The 23497-nt window shown below is 43.7% G+C and overlaps 2 protein-coding genes across 2 annotated transcripts; both read left to right on the top strand.

The window, feature by feature from the left end:
• Positions 1-5838: 5838 nt before the first annotated feature.
• Positions 5839-10294, top strand: hsf2bp (heat shock transcription factor 2 binding protein; the record flags this gene model as incomplete). Its single annotated transcript, XM_084152519.1, has 8 exons — positions 5839-5889; positions 6736-6883; positions 7118-7221; positions 7845-7994; positions 8598-8742; positions 8965-9082; positions 9510-9613; positions 10035-10294. 8 exons carry the CDS (start codon positions 5839-5841, stop codon positions 10292-10294), a joined length of 1080 nt encoding a protein of 359 aa, XP_084008645.1.
• A 1607-nt stretch (positions 10295-11901) lies between these two features.
• On the top strand, positions 11902-12906 carry LOC311109476 (phospholipid scramblase 2-like; the record flags this gene model as incomplete). Its single annotated transcript, XM_084152392.1, has 1 exon — positions 11902-12906. The coding sequence occupies one exon, from the start codon at positions 11902-11904 to the stop codon at positions 12904-12906; it is 1005 nt and encodes a 334-aa protein (XP_084008518.1).
• Positions 12907-23497: the final 10591 nt, after the last annotated feature.

The following is a 23497-nucleotide window of genomic DNA, read 5'->3' as shown; positions in this document are numbered from 1 at the left end:
TGATTTTTATGCACTTTTATGCCTTTTTTATGTGTATAAATGAATTCAAAATGTGAGCTGTTTTAAAGGAATTGTATCAATAAAAAACTTTTCCCAAAAAAAAAAAAAATCTGTTCTTATCAGTTTAATATCTGATACGTCCCCTATCTGGGGACCATATATTAAATTGATTTTTGGAATAGGGAGATGGAATAGGGGCTTGCTCCGTCCACTCCACGCATCGACCTGGTATTGCAGTACCTCCAGGAACGGTGCACCCCCTCTCATTGTGAAGATAAATCATGCAGAGTTAACGCAGTTGCTTAGTTTTAATTAGTTAGGATCGTGATGTATATTTTATTTTCACATTTGAGCAAGTTCATCTCAATGTCAATGATGGCGAGAGAGTGCTGGTCAAGTCAGTCACCGTTATCTTGACTATGATAGCTGATATCAATGGTGCATTAATCTTCTAATCAAAGTTTATTCGTCACCTCCACAGGATACAGGGTGTAAACGGTACAGTGAAATGCTTACTTGCAAGCTCTCCTCAACAGTGCAATACACATTATCAAAAATATACACAAATAGCTAAGTAATGAAGTAGTTTAACAAAAATAAGACAATTGTTATGATTGGAAATATATACACTGGAAGACTATACAGTATAAACTATGAAATGTGCTAAAGTCATGTACTGGTAACATGAACTGCCTCACATACCGGTAACGTTATCTGATGTATTTGTCTGAAGTAATTATTTGATAGGCCTGCTATTTCACAAGACTCAAATATATGCAGTTGACATGTACAGTGGGGAGAACAAGTATTTGATACACTGCCGATTTTGCAGGTTTTCCTACTTACAAAGCATGTAGAGGTCTGTAATTTATATCATAGGTACACTTCAACTGTGAGAGACGGAATCTAAAACAAAAATTGTGGTGATGGCACCAGAGCCTCTCGCATCGACTATCTGTTTACCCGCGATTTTCCGCCAACTGATGCTAGAATAACCCCTACTTTCTTCTCAGATCACGTGATGCTGACGTGCACCCTTTCACTAACTTCGGGTGTGACTGTAGGAAGAGGGCCCTGCAAACTGAACTGCTCCCTTTTAGAAGATGATAGAGTAGTTAGCCAGTACAGGGAGCAGTTCAGCCAGTGGCAGACGCTACAGGACTTCTTTGACACACGAGCACAGTGGTGGGAAATGGTGAAGAGCAAGACGAGGACCTTCTTTAGAGAGATATGAAAGAGAAAAAGCGATGTGCCTAGGGGAGGAGTCTCCTCTGGGCCCCGACGGACGGGTACGGAGTCGTTTCAGGAAGAGCAGGAGGAGGCTTTTTTGATAAGGACTCACCCCGTTTTTGTACAAAGGACCGAAGACAGCTTTTTTAACAAAGTGACTTTTTGACAGGCTTTCTATGTCTTAAAAATGTTTTACTTTGTTGAATCATTTATACACATTTTAAATGGCTTTTACTAATTGGCTTTTACAGGAATGGGTACTTTTATGTAGGATTGTTTTAAATAAACAACATGTACCTTTTAAAATGTAACTGTAATGTAATGCTGGTTTTAATGCACTTTATGCCTTTTTATGTGTGTAAATGTATTTAAAATGTGAGCTGTTTTAAAGGAATTGATCAATAAAAAACTTTTCAAAAAATAAAAAATCTGTTCTTATCAGTAATTTGACCCTGAATAAATTTTGTCCCAGGGACAACTGTTTCGCAATTGAAACAATTCCCCATGTTTTATGGGAATGCTCTTTTGCCCAAATAGTTTGGAAGAAAATTAAAATAGATTTTAATATTTTTAAAAACATCGATTATGAAGGGGTAGCCAAATTTGAACTAAAAAATGTGGAAAAGGTGCAATTATTAGAATTAGTGACTCTGGTGTCCCTTATCAAGACCAAACTTTGGGAGGCCAGATGTGGTGCGGTCAATGACACCCTCAAGTGGTGACCGACGGGATTGGTTAAATTCATAAAACAAGAAATTTGGAAAAAAATACAATTCGAAATAGATAAGTGGGGCATCACATCTGTTAAACATAGATGGAAAGGGATATACCCTTTGTAAACGTTTTTTATAGCCTATATATAGGCCTATGTATAACTGTATTCTGTCGTTTAAATTGAAATCTAGGCTAAGCCTTTGTAAATATTTGATATACACTGAGGTTTATTCAGAGTTCCCTTTGGTATATGTGTATGTTTTTATTTCTATAATTGTTTTTATTCCTTTGAAAGATCAGCTTTGGGAGATTGTTAGAGGCAATTGTTTACATGCTTCTCTTGAATGTAGGCCTTTTAGCTGGTCAGGTTCCTCAGAACAGCACTTTTTTTTTTAGGAGTTTTGCTATTTTTATACGGTTAAGGTACTGTTTTTGTAAATCCATGTTATGTACAACGTTATGCATTGAATTTGTACTTGTATTTGAATGTGAAATGAAAATAAAAAATATTTTTCCCAAAAAAAAAAATCTGTTCTTATCAGTTTAATATCTGATACGTCCCCTATCTGGGGACCATATATTAAATTGATTTTTGGAATAGGGAGATGGAATAGGGGCTTGCTCCGTCCACTCCACGCATCGACCTGGTATTGCAGTACCTCCAGGAACGGTGCACCCCCTGTCATTGTGAAGATAAATTGATAAAGATAAACTTCATTGTGAAGTTGCTCAGTTTGAATTTGTTAGGATCATGATGTGTATTGTATTTTCACATTTGAACCAGTTAATCTCAACGTCAATGATGGCTAGAGAGTGCTGGTCAAGTCGGTCACCGTTATCTTGACTATGATAGCTGACAGTGGCGGCTCCTGAAAAAATTCTCAGGGGGGGGCAATTTTTCTGATGATTTAGGTGACCTACACACATTTTAAAAAAGATATGTCCAGCAACAACATGAAGACAGGGGCAGCATATAAGTCAATACCAGAAGCATTTATTGACTGATCTGGGGAGATGGATTCCAGTTTCTGTGACAGATTATAAATAATCTCTGATGCCTTTGTTATATTAGCTTTTGGTTGAATGTACTGTCGTAGTAAATATATAATGTTATAGCTTGGTCTGACTAAAATCTTGTGCATGACCCATTTTGTGTTGGGCGTTTGTTTTCAATCAATGCTGTTCCTATCCTATAACAATGGACAAAAGAGTCCTATCTTGTCAGCCTTGTCAGCAGGTGGCCAAGGACAACACCCACGCCATAGGTCTCTCAGTTCTTCCAACTCACGAGTTCTTGCTCTGAGGACACACACACACACACACACACACATCATCACTGATAACACACACACACACATCATCACTGTTAAACACACACACACACACACACAAAAATCCCCTCTCTTTAGGCTGAACATTTGAAGACAGAGAACCCGACTCAGAGCCAATGCAACAGTGGAGGGGACCTCGCCCAACTCATCAGGACCAATCAGAAGATCAGAACTACTAGATTCAACCTACATCATTTATTGTATAAAATGTCTGCACACAATGTTTTCGGGGCTCTCTTCAGATAGCTCCCTAAGAGTTTGACGAACGAGTCCATGCACGCGATTCCAGATATCTTTACCTCTGAATAAACTGCCTTTATTATACCATATCCAACCTGTCCAAAGTCTCTACTTGGTCTCAGTTCTCCAGTAAACTTGTGATTATCAACAGTACACAACGGTAACAAACAATTGGGGGAACTCACGGGGCAGATAGTAAGGTCGCAGTGACACAGAAAGCAGTTCAATGTCGGGGGTACAGAGTCGCTCTCTTACCAGGATCGATTTTCCCTGTGACTGTCAGATCGCGGTCCGCTCTGACCAGGGTGAAGCCGGCCGGCTCCACTTCTCTGTCCGGGACTCTGTCATCCAGCCAAGTCTCAGTAAATGCCAGCAAACAGGCCTCCCGATATTCGTGTTGGAAGCGCAGATTCGCTGACAACTCATCCGCTTTCCCCCTCTGTGACTGGGCATTAATCAGCAAGGTGGTGGGTAAGGGAAGTTTGTTCTTAATTTCTTTTTTTGTACTGATTCCCCCGCGTTTTCCACGTTTGCATTTGGGTTTGTAATCCACTCGCAGACAATCAGGTATTAGATGGGCCATTGGGATATCCATCGCGTTCGTATTTGAGTTGCATTGTAGTGAAAACTCCCAGCTGTATTGGATTCCGCTGCCAGCAGCGTTTTCATTATTTAGTCCGTTCGTAGCGGGTATGTACACGATCAACAAGATCAGTCCAAAACCCACCACTGGAAATCCATGGTTGGCAGAATGTTTGTAAACTAAGTGTACAAATTAAAAACATAAAATAACGCCACTAAGTGTACAAATTAAAAACATAAGATAACGCCACACTGCAGGTCGCAACAGAGACGCTGCTACCCGCTATTTTCTTAGTTACGTTCATGGTTACGTCACGTATGACGAAAGCGCGTAAGTGCAAGCCCTCAGAAACCCATAGAGATTGTATTGACAGCTCTGAAATTTGAAAAAAATAGATTTTACATGGGAGTCTATGACAGACTTCTGGGCGATTTTCAACCTGACTGAAATCGCCCCAAAAGGGGGGGGGGGCATTTGAAGCACGACTTTAGCCTGATTGGACATTTAGTGGCAGTCAGATCAGATTAGAACACTGATAACTACTGTTGCCGTTATATAATTGATTAGAAAAAAAATCCCTTCCTTTTCCCGTTTGGCAGTGCGTCGCCCATATCGCCCTATTGAACACACCGTCCCTGATAGCTGATATCAATGGTGCATTAATCTTCTAATCAAAGTTTATTCGTCACCTCCACAGTACAGTGAGGCTTACTTGCAAGCTCTATTATAAAAAATATACACAAATAGCTAAGTAATAAAGTAGTTTAACAAAAAGAAGACAATTGTTATGATTAGAAATATATACACTAGAAGACTATACAGTATAAACTATGAAATGTGCTAAAGTCATGTACTGGTAACATGGACTGCCTCACATACCGGTAAAGTTATCTGATGTACATTTTACATTTTAGTCATTTAGCAGACGCTCTTATCCAGAGCGACTTACAGGAGCAATTAGGGTTAAGTGCCTTGCTCAAGGGCACATCGACAGATTTTTCACCTAGTCGGCTCGGGGATAACGTTATCTGATGTGTTTGTCTGAAGTCATTATTTGATAGGCCTGCTATTTCACAATACTCAAATATATGCCCTTGAAATGTATACAAGGTTTGTAATCCGTCTTCCTGTGTTACAAAGTAACTATGGCTATTCATCCCATTGATTCTATTTCTATGATTTCACACTGCACCTTTTCCGAGTGACAAACTTTATATAGTGTACCAAGAGTTATTCCTTCGTTTACGGCATGTATACAGTACATATCATATATACAGTACATATCATAAATACAATACAGTCGTTGGCTTACGGCCATACCAGTCGCAATACGATAATAATACGCTACTACTGTTTTTTTGTTGTTCTCAAAATAACTATTACCTGCAGATAAATTACAAAATAATTATCTAGAGAGATAACAATAAATAGTGGGGAGAGCGCGTCATTCTGGTCCACCCTAATTTTTGTAGTGCCTTAAAAAGAGATGAATAATTTATCCAGGTAAAAATGCATTTGAACGCGCATTTCACGATCTGACATAATGGTAGCCTACTTTTTGTGCACATTTTCCTTGGTTCTAGATCGATTTTTAAGCCTTTTGAACGAGGAACCATTTGGGAGCCGGTTCTTTTACGTGAACGGAGCCAATGAGCCTATTCACTGAAAAGACTCGGAATGCCCATCACTAGAGGCAAGTGCACTAAACTAATCTCAAAACAAACCTCGGAGGAATTCAAAATGACTCAAGCAATAGACACAAAAGTGGTGGCTTTGTGCAAGAAAGGAAAGGTATTTTTGACTATCAGTAAAACAAAAATATTGAGCTCACAAACTAGCTTCCTTGACCATGAAGCTGCATGTTTGCTAGCTAAGCTTGCTACAGCTAGCTAGCTAACAAGAGCTAACCAGACACGAATATACACAGGCACTTACATGAAGATGAACATACTACTTATTCACAAGTAAATTCTCTCCTTGTAACAACCATCTCAGAAAACAAAGTTGAAGAGTCAATGTCAGCTAGACTTTTAGGATGAGTAATGATGAATTTGGCTACTATCTAGCTATACTATTTCGGTCTGGTCAAGCCCGAGCCCGTTATTTGTCGTGTGAAGAGGTACGGGAAAGTTCTGTCCATCCGTGTCCTGAAATTGACATGGTAATTTTCAGATTTGTCCACTAGATGCCAGAACTGCAATAACTATTACAGAGCTTCTAGCAAAGATGGTCTGCTTCTAATGAACTGTATGTATACAGGGACTCTAAATGTATACCTAATATTACAGCTATGACTACTGCATACCACCTAATATTACAGATATGACTACTGCATACCACCTAATATTACAGATATGACTACTGCATACCTCCTAATATTACAGATATGACTACTGCATACCTCCTAATATTACAGATATGATAGTGTCGGAAATCCCAGATCTAGGGCAACAGCACTAGGAGCATTGTTCACATTGTGGAAGGCACCCCTGTTGCCTAGGGAGACTACAGCTATGACTACTGCATTCACATATGTGCCTGTCATGTTAGCAAATATAAGCCACACCTTGCAAATAATCATTTAAAGCTGTAACAAAACATTTATGCACATGACTGGCTATTGATTTTCTGTTCTAGGATGACAGCCGAGATGGCTTGGTCCAAATCAGAAAAAGAGACTTGGAGAGATTGACTACAGAGGTCATGCAGCTCCGAGAGTTCTTACCCAAAGTAGTGAACGGAGACCTGATTGAGATGCTGCAGAAAGCCCGTGCTGCAGAGACAAGTAAGCTGCCCTTGAAAGGGCTCTACGCCGGTTGTTATCATACAAGTGGGCAGATGATGAATAACATGAATGTTGGTATTGGGAAGTAGCCTAAACAGTGAAAGGGAAAATCCTGTGTATGTGTGTTTGTGTGTGTGTGTGTGTGTGTGTGTGTGTGTGTGTGTGTGTGTGTGTGTGTGTGTGTGTGTGTGTGTGTGTGTGTGTGTGTGTGTGTGTGTGTGTGTGTGTGTGTAGTGAAGGAGCGCCTTGGTCAGGAACAGGAGCAACTGAGACAGGAGTGTCTGCACCTCCGCTCTCGCCTGGACGCAGCGCAGAGCGAGTGTCAGAAAGAGAGGGAGGTGAGAGATGGAGGGATATAAGAGAGGGAGGTGAGAGATGGAGGGATATAAGAGAGGGAGGTGAGAGATGGAGGGATATAAGACAGGGAGGTGAGAGATGGAGGGATATAAGAGAGGGAGGTGAGAGATGGAGGGATATTAGAGAGGGAGGTGAGAGAGGGAGGGATATTAGAGAGGGAGGTGAGAGAGGGAGGGATATTAGAGAGGGAGGTGAGAGAGGGAGGGATATTAGAGAGGGAGGTGAGAGAGGGAGGGATATAAGAGAGGGAGGTGAGAGATGGAGGCATATTAAAGAGAAGGTGAGAGATGGAGGGATATAAGAGAGGGAGGTGAGAGAGGGAGGGATATTAGAGAGGGAGGTGAGAGATGGAGGGATATAAGAGAGGGAGGTGAGAGAGGGAGGGATATTAGAGAGGGAGGTGAGAGATGGAGGGATATTAGAGAAAGGAGATTAACTAAATGTGTGTTGAGTCTGTGGATTGGGTAATCTGTTCCCTAGGTAACATTGGGTGTGTCAGAGTATGTCTTAAGGCCTTACTAGTAGACCCAGAGAAGAAGATGGTTCCTGGAACAAGTGTGTGTGTGTGCATGCGTGTTAGTCTATCTGCTGCATACCCCTGCAGGAGAAGCTGGTTCTGAGGGAGCAGCTATGGGAGAGTCGGGAGCAGCTGCAGCAGCAGGCGGAGTTCTGTACTGGGCTGGGGGCTGCCTCCTGCACCCTGCTATGGAGCACCTCCAGTAAGGAGGAGGCAGTCAAAGACATCCTGGCCGATGTGAGAGGCATTCATCTACAGACCGTACAAACCCTTTCACCCAATTCCAAATCAACCCCTAGTCGCTTATGCACCTGTGGAGATCTGAGAGGATTGGATAGGTATAACATTATGGCCAATAGCTTCATCACACCCTTTGATAGACTTGGTGGACTTTTCACTGTATTGCGCTGACACCTATCATATCATTTCAGATCCACAGAAGTACCAAGGACCTAGGGGTCAATTTAGGATTCAGCACTCATCTGCCTCTGATGCTTTCCACCAGTCCATGTCCTGGTTCTCTTTGAACTCCAGTCCATGTCCTGGTTCTCTTTTAAATCCAGTCCATGGCCTGGTTCTCTTTGAACTCCAGTCCATGGCCTGGAATCTCTTTGAACTCCAGTCCATGGCCTGGTTCTCTTTAAACTCCAGTCCATGGCCTGGTGTTCTTTAAACTCCAGTCCATGGCCTGGTTCTCTTTGAACTCCAGTCCATGGCCTGGTTCTCTTTGAACTCCAGTCCATGTCCTGGTTCTCGTTTGCTTTTATCCTTCCTTGTTCCTTAACTCCTCCCCTTTTCCTCTGGCCGACCTCTGACCCTGCCTCATTACTCTGATTGTAGGGTAAGCTGCAGTCCTTCCTGAGCGTGGCGGGCCAGACCCTGGAGAGCTTTGTCAAGTCTTTGGATGGGGAGGCCAAGGCCGAGCAGCAAGACTCCAACTCCCATGAGCACCAGTTTGTCCTGGCGCTGGCCGGAGTCGTCACCAGTGAGTATGCAACTATGCCAGCATGGCATGCCATCCAAACTGTCTATTGAATGTATTTTATAACCACAGTTTATAATTACACTATCTCACTGTGAGTTATTCCAGTCTATGCTGTACTATATATCATATTCTGCATCGTGTAATAAATGGCGCACGCTGCTCAGCATTAACATCTTTAGCTCTCCAATTGGTGACCTCCCTGCTGCGTGATTGTCCACTCAGACGTGGCGGCGGTGACGTGTGGGCGGGACTACCTGTCCAGCTTCGCCCACGTCCTCTTGGAGACTCTGATGCAGCTGCTGGAGCTCCTGAAGCCTGGGGTCTTCCCCAAACTCAAAGTGTAAGACTGGAGGACTCCTTAATCACACACACACACACACACACACGCTCTCCTCAGCGGTTACGTTGGCCGACCCAACACATACACACACATCAATACACACAGCCGTCTGAATCCAAATCAAATGATACCTGCAATAATACATTAACTAGGCATTGTAGTTTTTCTGCAGGTGGATGAATGATGATGGTTATTGTAGTTTCTCTGCAGGTGGACGTGGATGACCATTGTAGTTTATCTGCAGGTGGATGCTGATGGTTGATGTAGTTTATCTGCAAGTGGATGAATGATGATGGTTATTGTAGTTTCTCTGCAGGTGGATGTGGATGACCATTGTAGTTTATCTGCAGGTGGATGCTGATGGTTGTTGTAGTTTATCTGCAAGTGGATGAATGATGATGGTTATTGTAGTTTCTCTGTGTTGCAGGTTGATGCTGATGGCTCTGTATAATGTCAGTATCAGCGTAAAGGGACTGAAGTATATCAGGGAGTTTCCAGGACTTCACTCTCTCATCTGGACCCTTTTGGAAGGTAAGAGGGGAGTGAGGCGTGGGCTTGTGTGTTTTGTATGTGTCGTTATAAAATGTGTGCATTCAAAAGCATTTGTTTGTTAATAAGGATCTATTATAGCCCACAATGGGGCTAATCGTCCAAGAGTCCAGTGTGTGTCGGACAGAGAGAGCCTGAATCAGAGGTCAGAGAGCTGGCATCAGTATGTTTAACTCAGATCAGTGAAGCAGGGCTCATTTGTTGTGGACAGTTAGGTGGATTAAGAATATCTCTCTTTCTCTCTCTCTCTCTCTCTCTCTCTCTCTCTCTCTCTCTCTCTCTCTCTCTCTCTCTCTCTCTCTCTCTCTCTCTCTCTCTCTCTCTCTCTCTCTCTCTCTCTCTCGTTCTCTCTCTCTCTTCTGTCCTCCTTTCTCCCTCTCTTGACCCACCTTCCCCTCCTGAGATTGGGACTCTGAGGTATGCCTCCACGCCCTGCGGCTGCTCCAGTCAGTGCTGCTGGAGGAGGCGGTGGCCCTGGAGGGGCCCGGGCTGCTGCTGGACGACCCCCTCATCCCCCTGGAGCGCATCCGCACGCTGGCCACCTCCAGCCGCCACCCGGCCCTGAGGCAGACGGCCCAGGAGACCCTGGATGACCTGGGCTCCCTCCGCGCCTCCTTCCTGGACCCCCACGGCACCTCCTCCTCTGACCAAGTACATGTATAAATACACCCAACCCAGTCAAACACACAGCACTAGCGACACGTCCCACTCATGTGATGATGATGATGATGCTTTCATACGGTTCTCTGATGAGAGAGTTCTCTACTGAGGAGAGCTCCCATGGTGCACTGTGGAAGCTGGGTCCGAACTCTCTGCTCATAACGCGGTTCCATCGTGTCCCTTTCTCGCTTTTCCACCCGGTCCTCGGACTTAGTCAGGTTGGTTCCGGACCAGTAGAACCCCATAACTGTACATAAGGGCTTCATAACACATTCATACCCCATACATAGAACATACATACGCACTACAAAACTGTGTATGTCAACAGTTTGTTGACACAGTCCAAGGCAAGCGTTAACTTTACTTGCCATATGTTATAGTCTGTTTGTTTAACGTATTTAGCTGCTGTTGACTTGGATCTGTTTCTACCAGTTAGCCTGTTGACCTAATACCAGCTAATACCATAGTCAGCCTCATGTCCTTATTTTGTTAGGTCAAGTACCTTGAGGTCAAGTAACAATGGAGGATCGGTTATTTGTGTGTGTTGTGTTTTACCATTGTTACAGACAATAAAAATGTTATTCAAAACTTTTCCCAAATGAACGTTCATTTATATGTAGCCTATTTTGACCAGGTTAGGAGAGGCTTGTGTGTGTGAATTTGTCTGACTGTCCTGTTCTCCCACCACCATATCCTGGACCAGCTCACACGTGACTCCCCAACACCATCTACGTTTACATGTTAGCCAGGTAGCAGACGCTCTTATCCAGAGTGACTTACAGTAGTGAGTAAATACATTTTCATACTTTTTCGTACTGGTCCCCCGTGGCAATCGAACCCATCCCCCTGGTGTTGCAAGCGCCATGCTCTACCAACTGAGCCCCCGTCTCCCAGATAAACAGAGATTATGACGTAGAGATTGGCCTGGTCATTAGGAGTCTCCTAAAGTGGATAATCCTTTCAGTGTCTGAGGGGATGACACTGAGTAAGCTGACTCGGCACGTGGACACCAGGCTGTATGGTACTGAAGCAAGTAAGACTCTGTGTACATAGACAGTCAAGCCTCAGTTTGTTGAGTTGCAGTCCATTTCAAAGTTACAAACATTTCCATATTCTGACCCGACCTCCATTCCCAACGTGATTGTATCTCTGAGGTGCTACTGTACTGTACACATTAGATGAGAGGGCTAAAAGACTGGGCTGGATTCTGTCCGCTAAGGATCTTTGCTAATAATAGTAATTTGCAAATCCTCTCACAAACCAACACGAACTTGCTTACACTCAGAAGAGAGGTGTGTTGCCAATACCTTGCTAACTTGTAGAAAATGTATGTGTCAGAGCATGTGAAGCGATACAGCAGAGGTTTAACTTGGTTTTGTAGTTACAAAAATAAGGAAGAACATTTTTGGTGTCTTGTTTGATCTTTTAGAACGTGGAAGTCCATCGTTCCAATGGCCTCCAAAGGACATGGCGACACCGACTCAGGACAGTTACCCCCGGCCCCAGCTTACTCCAAAGAGGTACCGCCTGGTCACAATGCTGTGTACCCAGCGCCCACCGTGGTGCCACCACCCCCAAGCTGCCTGACACCTTCAGCCCCACCGGTTCATATGATGATGCCTGCCTCCCTCGGACCACACAATGTTGTCTACCCCGCGCCCACGAACCCTGGATTCACACCTCCTGGATACGTGACCCCTTCCGCTCCTCCGATGATGCCTGCCCCTCTTGGACACCCTAATGTTGTCTACCCCGTGCCTACAAACCCCGGATTCCCACCCCCAGGCTACGTGCCCCTTCCGGTGCCTCCGATGATGCCTGCCCCTTTCGGACACCCTAATGCTGTCTACCCCGCGCCCCCGAACCCCGGAGTCCCGCCAGTACCCCCAGGCTACGTGCCCCCTCCGGTCCCCGCGATGATGCCTGCCCCTCCGCCTGATCTCCGACCCACCGGCTGCCCCCCAGGACTGGAATACCTGATTCATATCGACCAGCTTCTCGTCCATCAGACTTTTCATCTGGCCGAACTGCTTGGTTGGGAGGTTAGAAATTCCTACAATGTGAAGAACAGCATCGGGCAACAAGTGTTTCTCGCGGAAGAGGAGAACAACTGCTGCACCCTACAGTGCTTTGGTCCCGGCCGACCTTTCACCTTTCACATCCAGGACAACCTGGGGCAGGAGGTGCTGACCCTGACGCGCCCCCTTGCGTGCAGCTACTGCTGCTTCCCCTGCTGCCTGCAAGACCTGGAGGTGCAGAGTCCCCCCGGTGTTCCAATAGGGTATGTGGTGCAGGAGTGTCACCCGTTCCTGCCCAAACTCACTGTGCTGAACGAGAGGAGACAGCCTCAGCTGAGGATCAAAGGGCCGCTGTTCTTCTGTAGTTGTTGCAGAGACGTCACATTTGAGGTAAAGACTCTGGATGACTCAATGTCGATAGGACACATCAATAAGCAGTGGTCCGGCTTCCTGCGAGAAGCCTACACAGACGCGGATAATTTTGGAATCGTGTTCCCAATGGACCTGGATGTGAAGATGAAGGCTGTGCTGCTGGGAGCCTGCTTCCTGATCGATTTCCTGTATTTTGAGGAACGGAAAGGAGACAAGAAACATTGATCAACTTTTGCTCTGTGGCAACTATCCTTAGTGGACTGTGAAGAACTCCCAGAAGGATTACACATCAAAATTATTTTAGACTAGACCTACAGTTGACCTACAATAAAGTTGTGGGTGATGGACGTCCTACTGAACAGGGGTCAGCATGTCAAAATCAACAACTCCAAATCCCTCTCATTGTGTATATCTAACGGTGCTCCCAAAGGGACAGTTATCTCATTGTGTCTATCTAACGGTGCTCCCAAAGGGACAGTTATCTCATTGTGTATATCTAACGGTGCTTCTTAAAGGGACAGTCCTCTCCCCAGTGTATTCTCCATCTTAAACAACTTCCTACTTCTCAGCATCAACAAAAACACTACAAGGCTACAAGGTCCCGGGGTTCAGTAACAACAAAACGACTACAATGCTACAAGGTCCCGGGGTTCAGTAACAACAAAACGACTACAAGGCTACAAGGTCCCGGGGTTCAGTAACAAAATGACTACAAGGCTCCGGGGTTCAGTAACAAAACGACTACAAGGCTACAAGGTCCCGGGGTTCAGTAACAACAAAACGACTACAATGCTACAAGGTCCCGGGGTTCAGTAACAACAAAACGACTACAAGGCTACAAGGTCCCGGGGTTCAGTAACAAAACGACTACAAGGCTACAAGGTCCCGGGGTTCAGTAACAACAAAACGACTACAATGCTACAAGGTCCCAGGGTTCAGTAACAACAAAACGACTACAATGCTACAAGGTCCCGGGGTTCAGTAACAACAAAACGACTACAAGGCTACAAGGTCCCGGGGTTCAGTAACAAAACGACTACAAGGCTACAAGGTCCCGGGGTTCAGTAACAACAAAACGACTACAAGGCTACAAGGTCCCGGGGTTCAGTAACAACAAAACGACTACAAGGCTACAAGGTCCCAGGGTTCAGTAATAAAACGACTACAAGGCTACAAGGTCCCGGGGTTCAGTAATAAAACGACTACAAGGCTACAAGGTCCCGGGGTTCAGTAACAACAGAAGCAGGGCAAGCTTCATCCTTACGCCCATCATCCTATTGAATAGTGGGACAAAGGACACAATTGCCATTATCTGTCCGGACAGTAGGCTATGCATGTCACAGGGTACTGTGTGAATGTCTGTGTTCACTTTGTATTGCATTGCATTATATTATATTGAATTATAGTGTATTGGATTTGTGTACTTTCTTTGTGTTTTATATATACAGTAGAATTCCAATGCAAATGGGCAATAAAGTATATTGTATCATACAATGTCATCATTAACATAACAACAAAATGTAGGCTAGAATCCAACAAAATATCATGCTGCTGAGTGTCGCAAATTGAGTTGAACAATGTTAGCGTTGGCTCATGAGTCATCACCACATTGGTCATCATGACCCACTTGACTTGATGCCTGTCCGTTAAACTGCTTACAGGGAGGAGACTAGTGAGCCTCTAGTCTAGTAGAAACGTGTATGGTCTAATTCAATAGAGAGACGTTGCTGCCCAATGTTACTGTTTAGCGTTATTGTACCGTGAGCGGCTGCCACAGCCTATTCATTGGGCAAACCTCGTGGAGACCACTTGGACGTCACCGTGTCCAGCTCCAATACACCTTTCCCGCTCCACGAGAAGCACGCGGGACAGTTGCTCAGCAACTCTGACGCAAGCGTGACGTTATTGAAGTGTGTTTTAGTTTATTATGGCAGGAGAAGATTTCCAGCCGAGTTTGAGTTACAGAGGTTGTGTGAATTATTGCATACCAGACTGATCCCCCGTTATCAAAATATGAGGAACAAATCGTCTGTGCGCACTTCTTAGGAAAGTAGCCTGGGTGCGCTCATTGTTCTAGAACGGTGGAGGATTCCAACAACACAGGTGGATGTATTGAACTGTAGGTTTTCTGTGAAGGTAAATTACAAATGAATAATAAGCTATGGTCTTTTTTTATTTCCATGACACTTGTTGGCTAATGGCTATACTCTTACGCTGTTACGCTGGCTATAGTCTTTCATCTCCTAAATAGTTAAATAGAATTACACTTTTTGAAAGGTGATTTATAACCTAGGCCTACTAGATTTAATATCACAATTGTATATTTTTTATTTCCTGTTATATGCAGCCTATATATATGCAGCCAAATATGTTTTTTCAATTTTGTTTACAGGAGTGACCTAATAACGGTAGCCTAATCCTGGGAAGTGGACAATAGATTTATCCGGTCACTGGGGTGCCTCTGCACAATGGTGGTTTTATCAGATGGCTCTCCTCCGTGCCCTGGGGGGCCGGTTCAGGTCGGTTTCTACGAGATCATCAGGACGCTGGGGAAGGGAAACTTCGCCGTGGTTAAACTGGCTTGTCACAAAGTCACAAAAACCCAGGTGCTTAATTACGCAAGCATAATGCATATGAAACATTTCTTCCCTACACCATCAATCTCCAATATTCAACTCCAACGTTATACAGTTTGTTAACATAGAGTGATTTCATACTGTTAGGATTTACAGCCAGCTGCTGCTTAGCAAACAAGTGACAGAATGAGAAACATGGTCTCAGAGGATTTCGTATTATTCTGTACGTAATTCCGAGACACTCCATTTAGCATGATATGTTACGTTTCGTATGGAATGTATTAATTTGTGGATGCCATCATCAATGTCGTATGATATGTTAGGAATTACAATTCGTATGATATGTTACATACATTTGCAAAACATACAATATGTTACGAATTTTTTAAATGTATGATATGTTATGAATCCCAATTTGTTGTAGCTAACGTTAGCTAGGTGGCTAATGTTAGGGTTAAGGCTAGGAGTTAGGTTATGGTGTTTAAGGGATACTTCGGGATTTTGGCAATGAGGCCCTTTATCTACTTCCCAAGAGTGAGATGAACTCGTGGATACCATTTTTATGTCTCTGCATCCAGTTTGAAGGAAGCTGCAAACTAGCGCTAGCGCAATTGCTAATTGCTGTTAGCACAATGACTGGAAGTCTATGGGTATCCCCTATCAGCAAATACCCATAGACTTCCAGTCATTGTGCTAACACTAGTTGGCATTGGCTCGCAAAAATAACTCTAACTTACTTCATACTGGACACAGATACATACAAATGGAATCCACAAGTTCATCTGACTCTGGGGAAGTGGATAAAGGGCCTCATTGCCAACATCCCGAAGTATCATATCATACTAATTTGAGTGTCCCGGATTTATGTTTACTATGTTACGTCTAGTCTATGTGACCAGGCTGGAATGGGACCTTGGCTGAGTCTGAAATGGCACCCTATTCCCTGTATAGTCAAAGTGCACTACTTTTGACCAGGGTCCAGGGCTTTGGTCAGGGTCCATTTTGAAATTAACTCTGCTTTCTTCACACACAGGTGGCCATTAAAATCATTGATAAGAAAAGACTGGAGCCCTCTGACCTGAAGAAGATTTACAGAGAGGTCGAGGTGATGAAGCTCCTTAACCATCCTCACATTATCAAGCTCTATCAGGTAGCTCCTCAACCATCCTCACATTATCAAGCTCTATTGGGTAGCTCCTCAACCATCCTCACTTTATCAAGCTTTATGAGGTCGCTCCTAACCATCCTCACATTATCAAGCTTTATTGGGTAGCTCCTCAACCATCCTCACTTTATCAAGCTTTATGAGGTCGCTCCTCAACCATCCTCACATTATCAAGCTTTATTGGGTAGCTCCTCAACCATCCTCACTTTATCAAGCTGTATGAGGTCGCTCCTCAACCATCATCACATTATCAAGCTCTATTGGGTAGCTCCTCAATCATCCTCACATTGTCAAGCTCTATCAGGTAAGGTATAGAGATGTGGAACTACGCTCTCTCTCTCTCTCTCTCTCTCTCTCTCTCTCTCTCTCTCTCTCTCTCTCTCTCTCTCTCTCTCTCTCTCTCTCTCTCTCTCTCTCTCTCTTCTCTCTCTCTCTCTCTCTCTCTCTCTCTCTCTCTCTCTCTCTCTCGTCTCCTCTCTCCTCTCTCTCTCTCTCTTTCTCTGCCCCCTCTCTCATTCTCAGTACGAGGAGGATTTTGAAAGGTCAGGTTGTTTATCTTGTAATAGGGGTTAAGTGTGTGTGTTTCCCAGCCCTCAGCCCAGCCAACCCCAGCTCTATGAGTCACATGGGGTTTTTAGAATGGAAAATGAAGACCCCGTGAACCCTCCCCTACTTCCAATATGGTCTCAAAGCAAATATTTCTTAAAACAACTCAGTGAGTCCGATAATCTTTTACTTCGTTTTTGTAATGGTTTTTAAGGATTCGAAGATGTGCCACTTTGGGCACACTGTTCCACAGCCTTACATGTAATAGTGACATGGGACATTTATATTTTAAGATGTATTTATTTATCAGTGAGTGTGCCTCTCTTGTGTCTTGCAGGTCATGGAAACTAAGGACATGTTGTACATGGTGATGGAGTATGCCAGGAACGGAGAGATGTTTGGTAAGTGGGAGGGTATCGCTCTAGAGGTTTCCATCTTGCTTGGTGCAATCTCTTAGAACAGTGTGTGTGTGTGTATGTGCACATGTGTACTTGATCACTAATTATTTACAATGGTTCAATCAAACAATCTGAACCAACCAATCAATTACATTCCTCATTATTCACCCTCTATCCCCACCTCTCCCTACATCCCACCCTCTATCCCCTCCTCTCCCTACATCCCACCCTCTATCCCCACCTCTCCCTACATCCCACCCTCTATCCCCACCTCTCCCTACATCCCACCCTCTATCCCCTCCTCTCCCTACATCCCACCCTCTATCCCCTCCTCTCCCTACATCCCACCCTCTATCCCCTCCTCTCCCTACATCCCACCCTCTATCCCCACCTCTCCCTACATCCCACCCTCTATCCCCTCCTCTCCCTACATCCCACCCTCTATCCCCTCCTCTCCCTACATCCCACCCTCTATCCCCACCTCTCCCTACATCCCACCCTCTATCCCCACCTCTCCCTACATCCCACCCTCTATCCCCACCTCTCCCTACATCCCACCCTCTATCCCCTCCTCTCCCTACATCCCACCCTCTATCCCCTCCTCTCCCTACATCCCACCCTCTATCCCAACCTCTCCCTACATCCCACCCTCTATCCCCTCCTCTCCCTACATCCCACCCTCTATCCCCACCTCTCCCTACATCCCACCCTCTATCCCCTCCTCTCCCTACATCCCACCCTCTATCCCCTCCTCTCCCTACATCCCACCCTCTATCCCCTCCTCTCCCTACATCCCACCCTCTATCCCCACCTCTCCCTACATCCCACCCTCTATCCCCACCTCTCCCTACATCCCACCCTCTATCCCCACCTCTCCCTACATCCCACCCTCTATCCCCTCCTCTCCCTACATCCCACCCTCTATCCCCTCCTCTCCCTACATCCCACCCTCTATCCCCTCCTCTCCCTACATCCCACTTTCTTTCTGTAGACTACTTGTCATCGTCGGGGCGGCTGTGTGAGAGCGAGGCTCGCAGGAAGTTCTGGCAGATCCTGTCAGCGGTGGACTACTGCCACAGCAACCACATCGTCCACAGAGACCTGAAGGCTGAGAACCTTCTGCTGGACTCCAACATGGACATCAAAGTAGCAGGTACAGGCAGAAAGGAGAGGCTTGGAAATCAATCAACCTTGATTCACAGAAAGATGGATGTTTTAAAAAACTGGTCAAATATAATTGTTTTAGTTAGTAATTAAGCTACAGTGTATTCGGAAAGTATTCAGACCCCTTGACTTTTTCCACATTTTGTTACATTACAGCCTTATTCTAAAATTGATTAAATCTTTTTTTCCCCTCATCAATCCAAAATGTAAATAAGGTATTTCTGTTTTTTATTAGTAATACATTTGCAAAGATTTCTAAAAAACAGTTTTCACTTTGTCATTATGGGGTATTGTGTGTATATTGATGAGGAAAAAAATTAATTGAATCAATTTTAGAATAAGGCTGTAATGTAACAGAATGTGGAAAAAGTCAAGGGGTCTGAATACTTTCCGAATGCACTATTATATTTATTAGATTCTATTAAAGGTGGTGGTTTAAGAAATTACAAAAAATATTCACTTACAGTATGGTTGCTATGGTGTCCCTTGGCATGTGCATATGTGTCCTATGATATGAATGAGAACGTTTCAGAGGATTCGCGAGGGCTTTAGGCAGGGCTATTCAACTCCGGTCCTGGAGGGCCAAAACATATCAGTTATTTGTTTCTACCTGGTAGTTAATTGCAGTCACCTGGTGTCCCAGGTCTGAACCAGTCCCTGATCAGAAGAGGATGAAAACCAGAAGTGATTTGGCCCTCCAGGACCGGAGTTGAACAGCCCTGGCTTTAGGGATAGTATCCTCTAATATGAATAGACTTTTTCCTCTCCCTCCCTGTAGACTTTGGTTTTGGGAACTTCTTCAGTGAAGGAGAATTTCTGTCCACCTGGTGTGGGTCCCCGCCCTACGCCGCTCCAGAGGTGTTTGAGGGGATTGAGTACGAGGGGCCACCTCTAGACATCTGGGTAAGGGACCAGGAAGGGATGGTTTCGCTCCTATTCTCTTGCTTTGGGTTGGTTATTCCTCTATAACCTATTGGAATGTCATGGGAAGGAAAGTGCAGATGAAGGTTGTACGTTTTCAGATCTCAGATTCCCTCTTGTACTGTAATAACCCTATAGGTGGTTATGGCGGTGCAGAGATGATTCATCAGGAATTCTACATCTTTATCCTATCCTATTTTTTGCAGAAATTGTCCCTTTTTTCCAATCAAATCCCTGGTAGTGACAGTAGTACTAATAGTAGTAGGAAGTAGCAGGACTGTGGTGCTCATCTCTCTCCCCTCTGGTGTTCAGAGTCTGGGGGTGGTGCTGTACGTGTTGGTGTGTGGCGTCCTGCCCTTTGATGGCCCCTCCCTCCCCGCACTCAGACAGAGGGTCCGGGAGGGACGCTTTAGAATCCCCTTCTACATGTCCCAAGGTACGGTCCTGCAGGAGTGGTCACATGACAGATAATCACAGGACAAGTCTGAAACGACACCCTATTCCCTATTTAGTGCTCTACTCTGCAGTAGTGCAGTAAGTTAGTGCAGTAAGTTAGTGCGGTAAGTTAGTGCAGTAAGTTAGTGCGGTAAGTTAGTGCTGTATATAGATACGATTATTGATACTCTGCAGTAGTGCAGTAAATTAGTGCGGTATATAGATACGATTATTGATACTCTGCAGTAGTGCAGTAAGTTAGTGCGGTATATAGATACGATTATTGATGGGGGCAAAAATCGATATAGTTACATATCCCAATATTATTTTGGAAGATATTATATCGATACTTTGACACCAAGTATCGATAAAAAGAATATATATATATATATATATATATATATATACAGTTGAAGTCGGAAGTTTACATACACTTAGGTTGGAGTCATTAAAACTAGTTTTTCAACCACTCCACAAATTTCTTTTTAACAAACTATAGTTTTGGCAAGTCGGTTAGGAAATCTACTTTGTGCATGACACAAGTAATTTTTCCAACTATTGTTTACAGACAGATTATTTCACTTATAATTCACTGTATCACAATTCCAGTGGGTCAGAAGTTTACATACACTAAGTTGACTGTGCTTTTAAACAGCTTGGAAAATTCCAGAAAATGATGTCATGGCTTTAAAAGCTGCTGTTAGGCTAATTGACATCATTTGGTCAATTGGAGGTATACCTGTGGATGTATTTCAAGGCCTACCTTCAAACTCAGTGCCTCTTTGCTTGACATCATGGGAAAATCAAAAGAAATCAGCCAAGACCTCAGAATTTTTTTTTTATACCTCCACAAGTTTGGTTCATCCTTGGGAGTAATATCCAAATGCCTGAAGGTACCACGTTCATCTGTACAAACAATAGTATGCAAGTATAAACACCATGGGACCACGCACCCGTCATACTGCTCAGGAAGGAGATGCGTTCTGTCTCCTGGAGATGAACATACTTGCGAAAAGTGCAAATCAATCCCAGAACAACAGCAAAGGACCTTGTGAAGATGCTGGAGGAAACAGGTACAAAATTATCTATATCCACAGTAAAACGAGTCCTATATCGACATAACCTGAAAGGCCACTCAGCAAGGAAGAAGCCACTGCTCCAAAACCGCCATAAAAAAGCCAGACTATGGTTTGCAACTGCACATGGGGACAAAGATCATACTTTTTGGAGAAATGTCCTCTGGTCTGATGAAGCAAAAATAGAACTGTTTGGCCATAATGACCATTGTTATGTTTGGAGGAAAAAGGGGGTCGCTTGCAAGCCGAAGAATACCATTCCAACCGTGAAGCACGGGGGTGGCAGCATCATGCTGTGGGGGTGCTTTGCTGCAGGAAGGACTGGTGCACTTCACAAAATAGATGGCATCATGAGGAAGGAACATTATGTGGATTATTGAAGTAACATCTCAAGCCATCAGTCAGGAAGTTAAAGCTTGGTCACAAATGGGTCTTCCATATGGACAGTGACCCCAAGCATACTTCCAAAGTTGTGGCAAAATGGCTTAAGGACAACAAAGTCAAGGTATTGGAATGGCCATCACAAAGCCCTGACCTCAATCCTATAGAAAATGTGTGGGCAGAACTGAAAAAGCGTGTTCGAGCAAGGAGGCCTACAAACCTGACTCAGTTACACCAGCTCTGTCAGGAGGAATGGGCCAAAATTCACCCAATTTATTGTGGGAAGCTTGTGGAAGGCTACCGAAACGTTTGACCCAAGTTAAACAATTTAAAGGCAATGCTACCAAATACTAATTGAGTGTATGTAAACTTCTGACCCACTGGGAATGTGATGAAAGACATAAAAGCTGAAAGAAATAATTCTCTCTACTATTATTCTGATATTTCACATTCTTAAAGTAAAGTGGTGATCCTAACTGGCCTAAGACAGGGAATTTCTACTAGGATTAAATGTCAGGAATTGTGAAAAACTGAGTTTAAATGTAGTTGGCTAAGGTGTATGTAAACTTCCGACTTCAACTGTATACAGTGCCTTCAGAAAGTATTCACACCCCTTGACTTTTTCCACATTTTGTTGTGTTACAGCCTGACTTTAAAAATAGATTAAATTGCTTTTTTCTGTCACTGGCCTACACACAATACCCCATAATGTCAAGTGGAATTATGTATTTCGAAATGTTTACAAATTAATTAAAAATGAAAAGCTTCAATCAATCAATTAATCAAATGTTATTTACAAAGCCATTTTTACATCAGCAGATGTAACAAAGTGCTATACAGAAACCCAGCCTAAAACCCCAAACAGCAAGCAATGCAGATGTAGAAGCACGGTCTTGAGTCAATACGTTTTCAACCCCTTTGTTATGGCAAGCCTAAATAAGTTCAGGAGTAAAAATGTGCTTAACAAGTCACATAAGTTGCATGGACTAACTCTGTGTGGAATAATATTGTTTAACATGATTTTTGAATGACTACATCATCTCTGTACCACACACATACAATGATCTGTAAGGTCCCTCAGTCGAGCACTGAATTTCAGACTCAACCACAAAGACCAGGGAGGTTTTCCAATGCCTCGCAAAGAAGGGCAGCTATTGACAACAGACATTGAATATCCCTTTGAGCATGGTGAAGTTACTAATTACACTTTGGATGGTGTATAAATACACCCAGTCACTACAAAGATACAGGCGTCCTTTCTAACTCAGTTGCCGGAGAGGAAGGAAACCGTTCAGGGATTTCACCATGAGGCCAATGGTGACTTTAAAACAGTTAGAGTTTAATGGCTGTGATAGGAGAAAACTGAGGATGGATCAAAACAACATTGTAGTTACTCCACAATACTAACCTAATTGACAGAGTGAAAAGAAGGAAGCCTGTACAGAATAAACATATTCCAAAACATGCATCCTGTTTGCAACAAGGCACTAAAATAATACTGCAAGAAATGTGGCAAAGCAATTAACTTTTTGTGCTGCATACAAAGTGTTATGTTTGGGGCAAATCCAATCCAACACATTACTTAGTACAACTCTCCATATTTTCAAGCATAGTGGTGGCTGCATCATGTAATGGGCTTGTAATTGTTAAGGACTGGGGATGAAAAATAAATGCAATGAGGCTAAGCACAGACAAAATCCTAGAGGAAAACCTGGTTCAGTCTGCTTTCCACCAGACACAGGGAGACGAATTCACCTTTCAGCCGGACAATAACCTAAAACACAAGGCTAAATCTACACTGGAGTTACTTACCAAGAAGACAGTGAATGTTCCTCAGTGGCCAAGTTACAGTTTTGACTTAAATCTACATAAAAGCTATGGCAAGACCTGAAAATGTTTGTCTAGCAATGATCAACAACCAATTTGACAGAGCTTGAAGAATTTTGAAAAGCATAATGGGCAAATGTTCATGTGTGGAAAGCTCTTAGAGACTTACCCAGAAAGACTCACAGCTGTAATTGCTGCCAAAGGTGCTTCTACAAAGTATAGACTCAGTGGTGTGAATACTTATGTAAATTCAATTTCTGTATTTCATTTTCAACAAATGTGCAACAATTTCTAAAAACATGTTTTCACTTTTCCATTAAGGGGTAC

The sequence above is a fragment of the Coregonus lavaretus genome (genome assembly GCF_964263955.1).
Source record: "Coregonus lavaretus genome assembly, chromosome: 35".
NCBI lineage: Eukaryota > Metazoa > Chordata > Actinopteri > Salmoniformes > Salmonidae > Coregonus > Coregonus lavaretus.
Note: the sequence above shows the minus strand (reverse complement) of the source record. Positions and strands in the feature narration are given on the sequence as shown.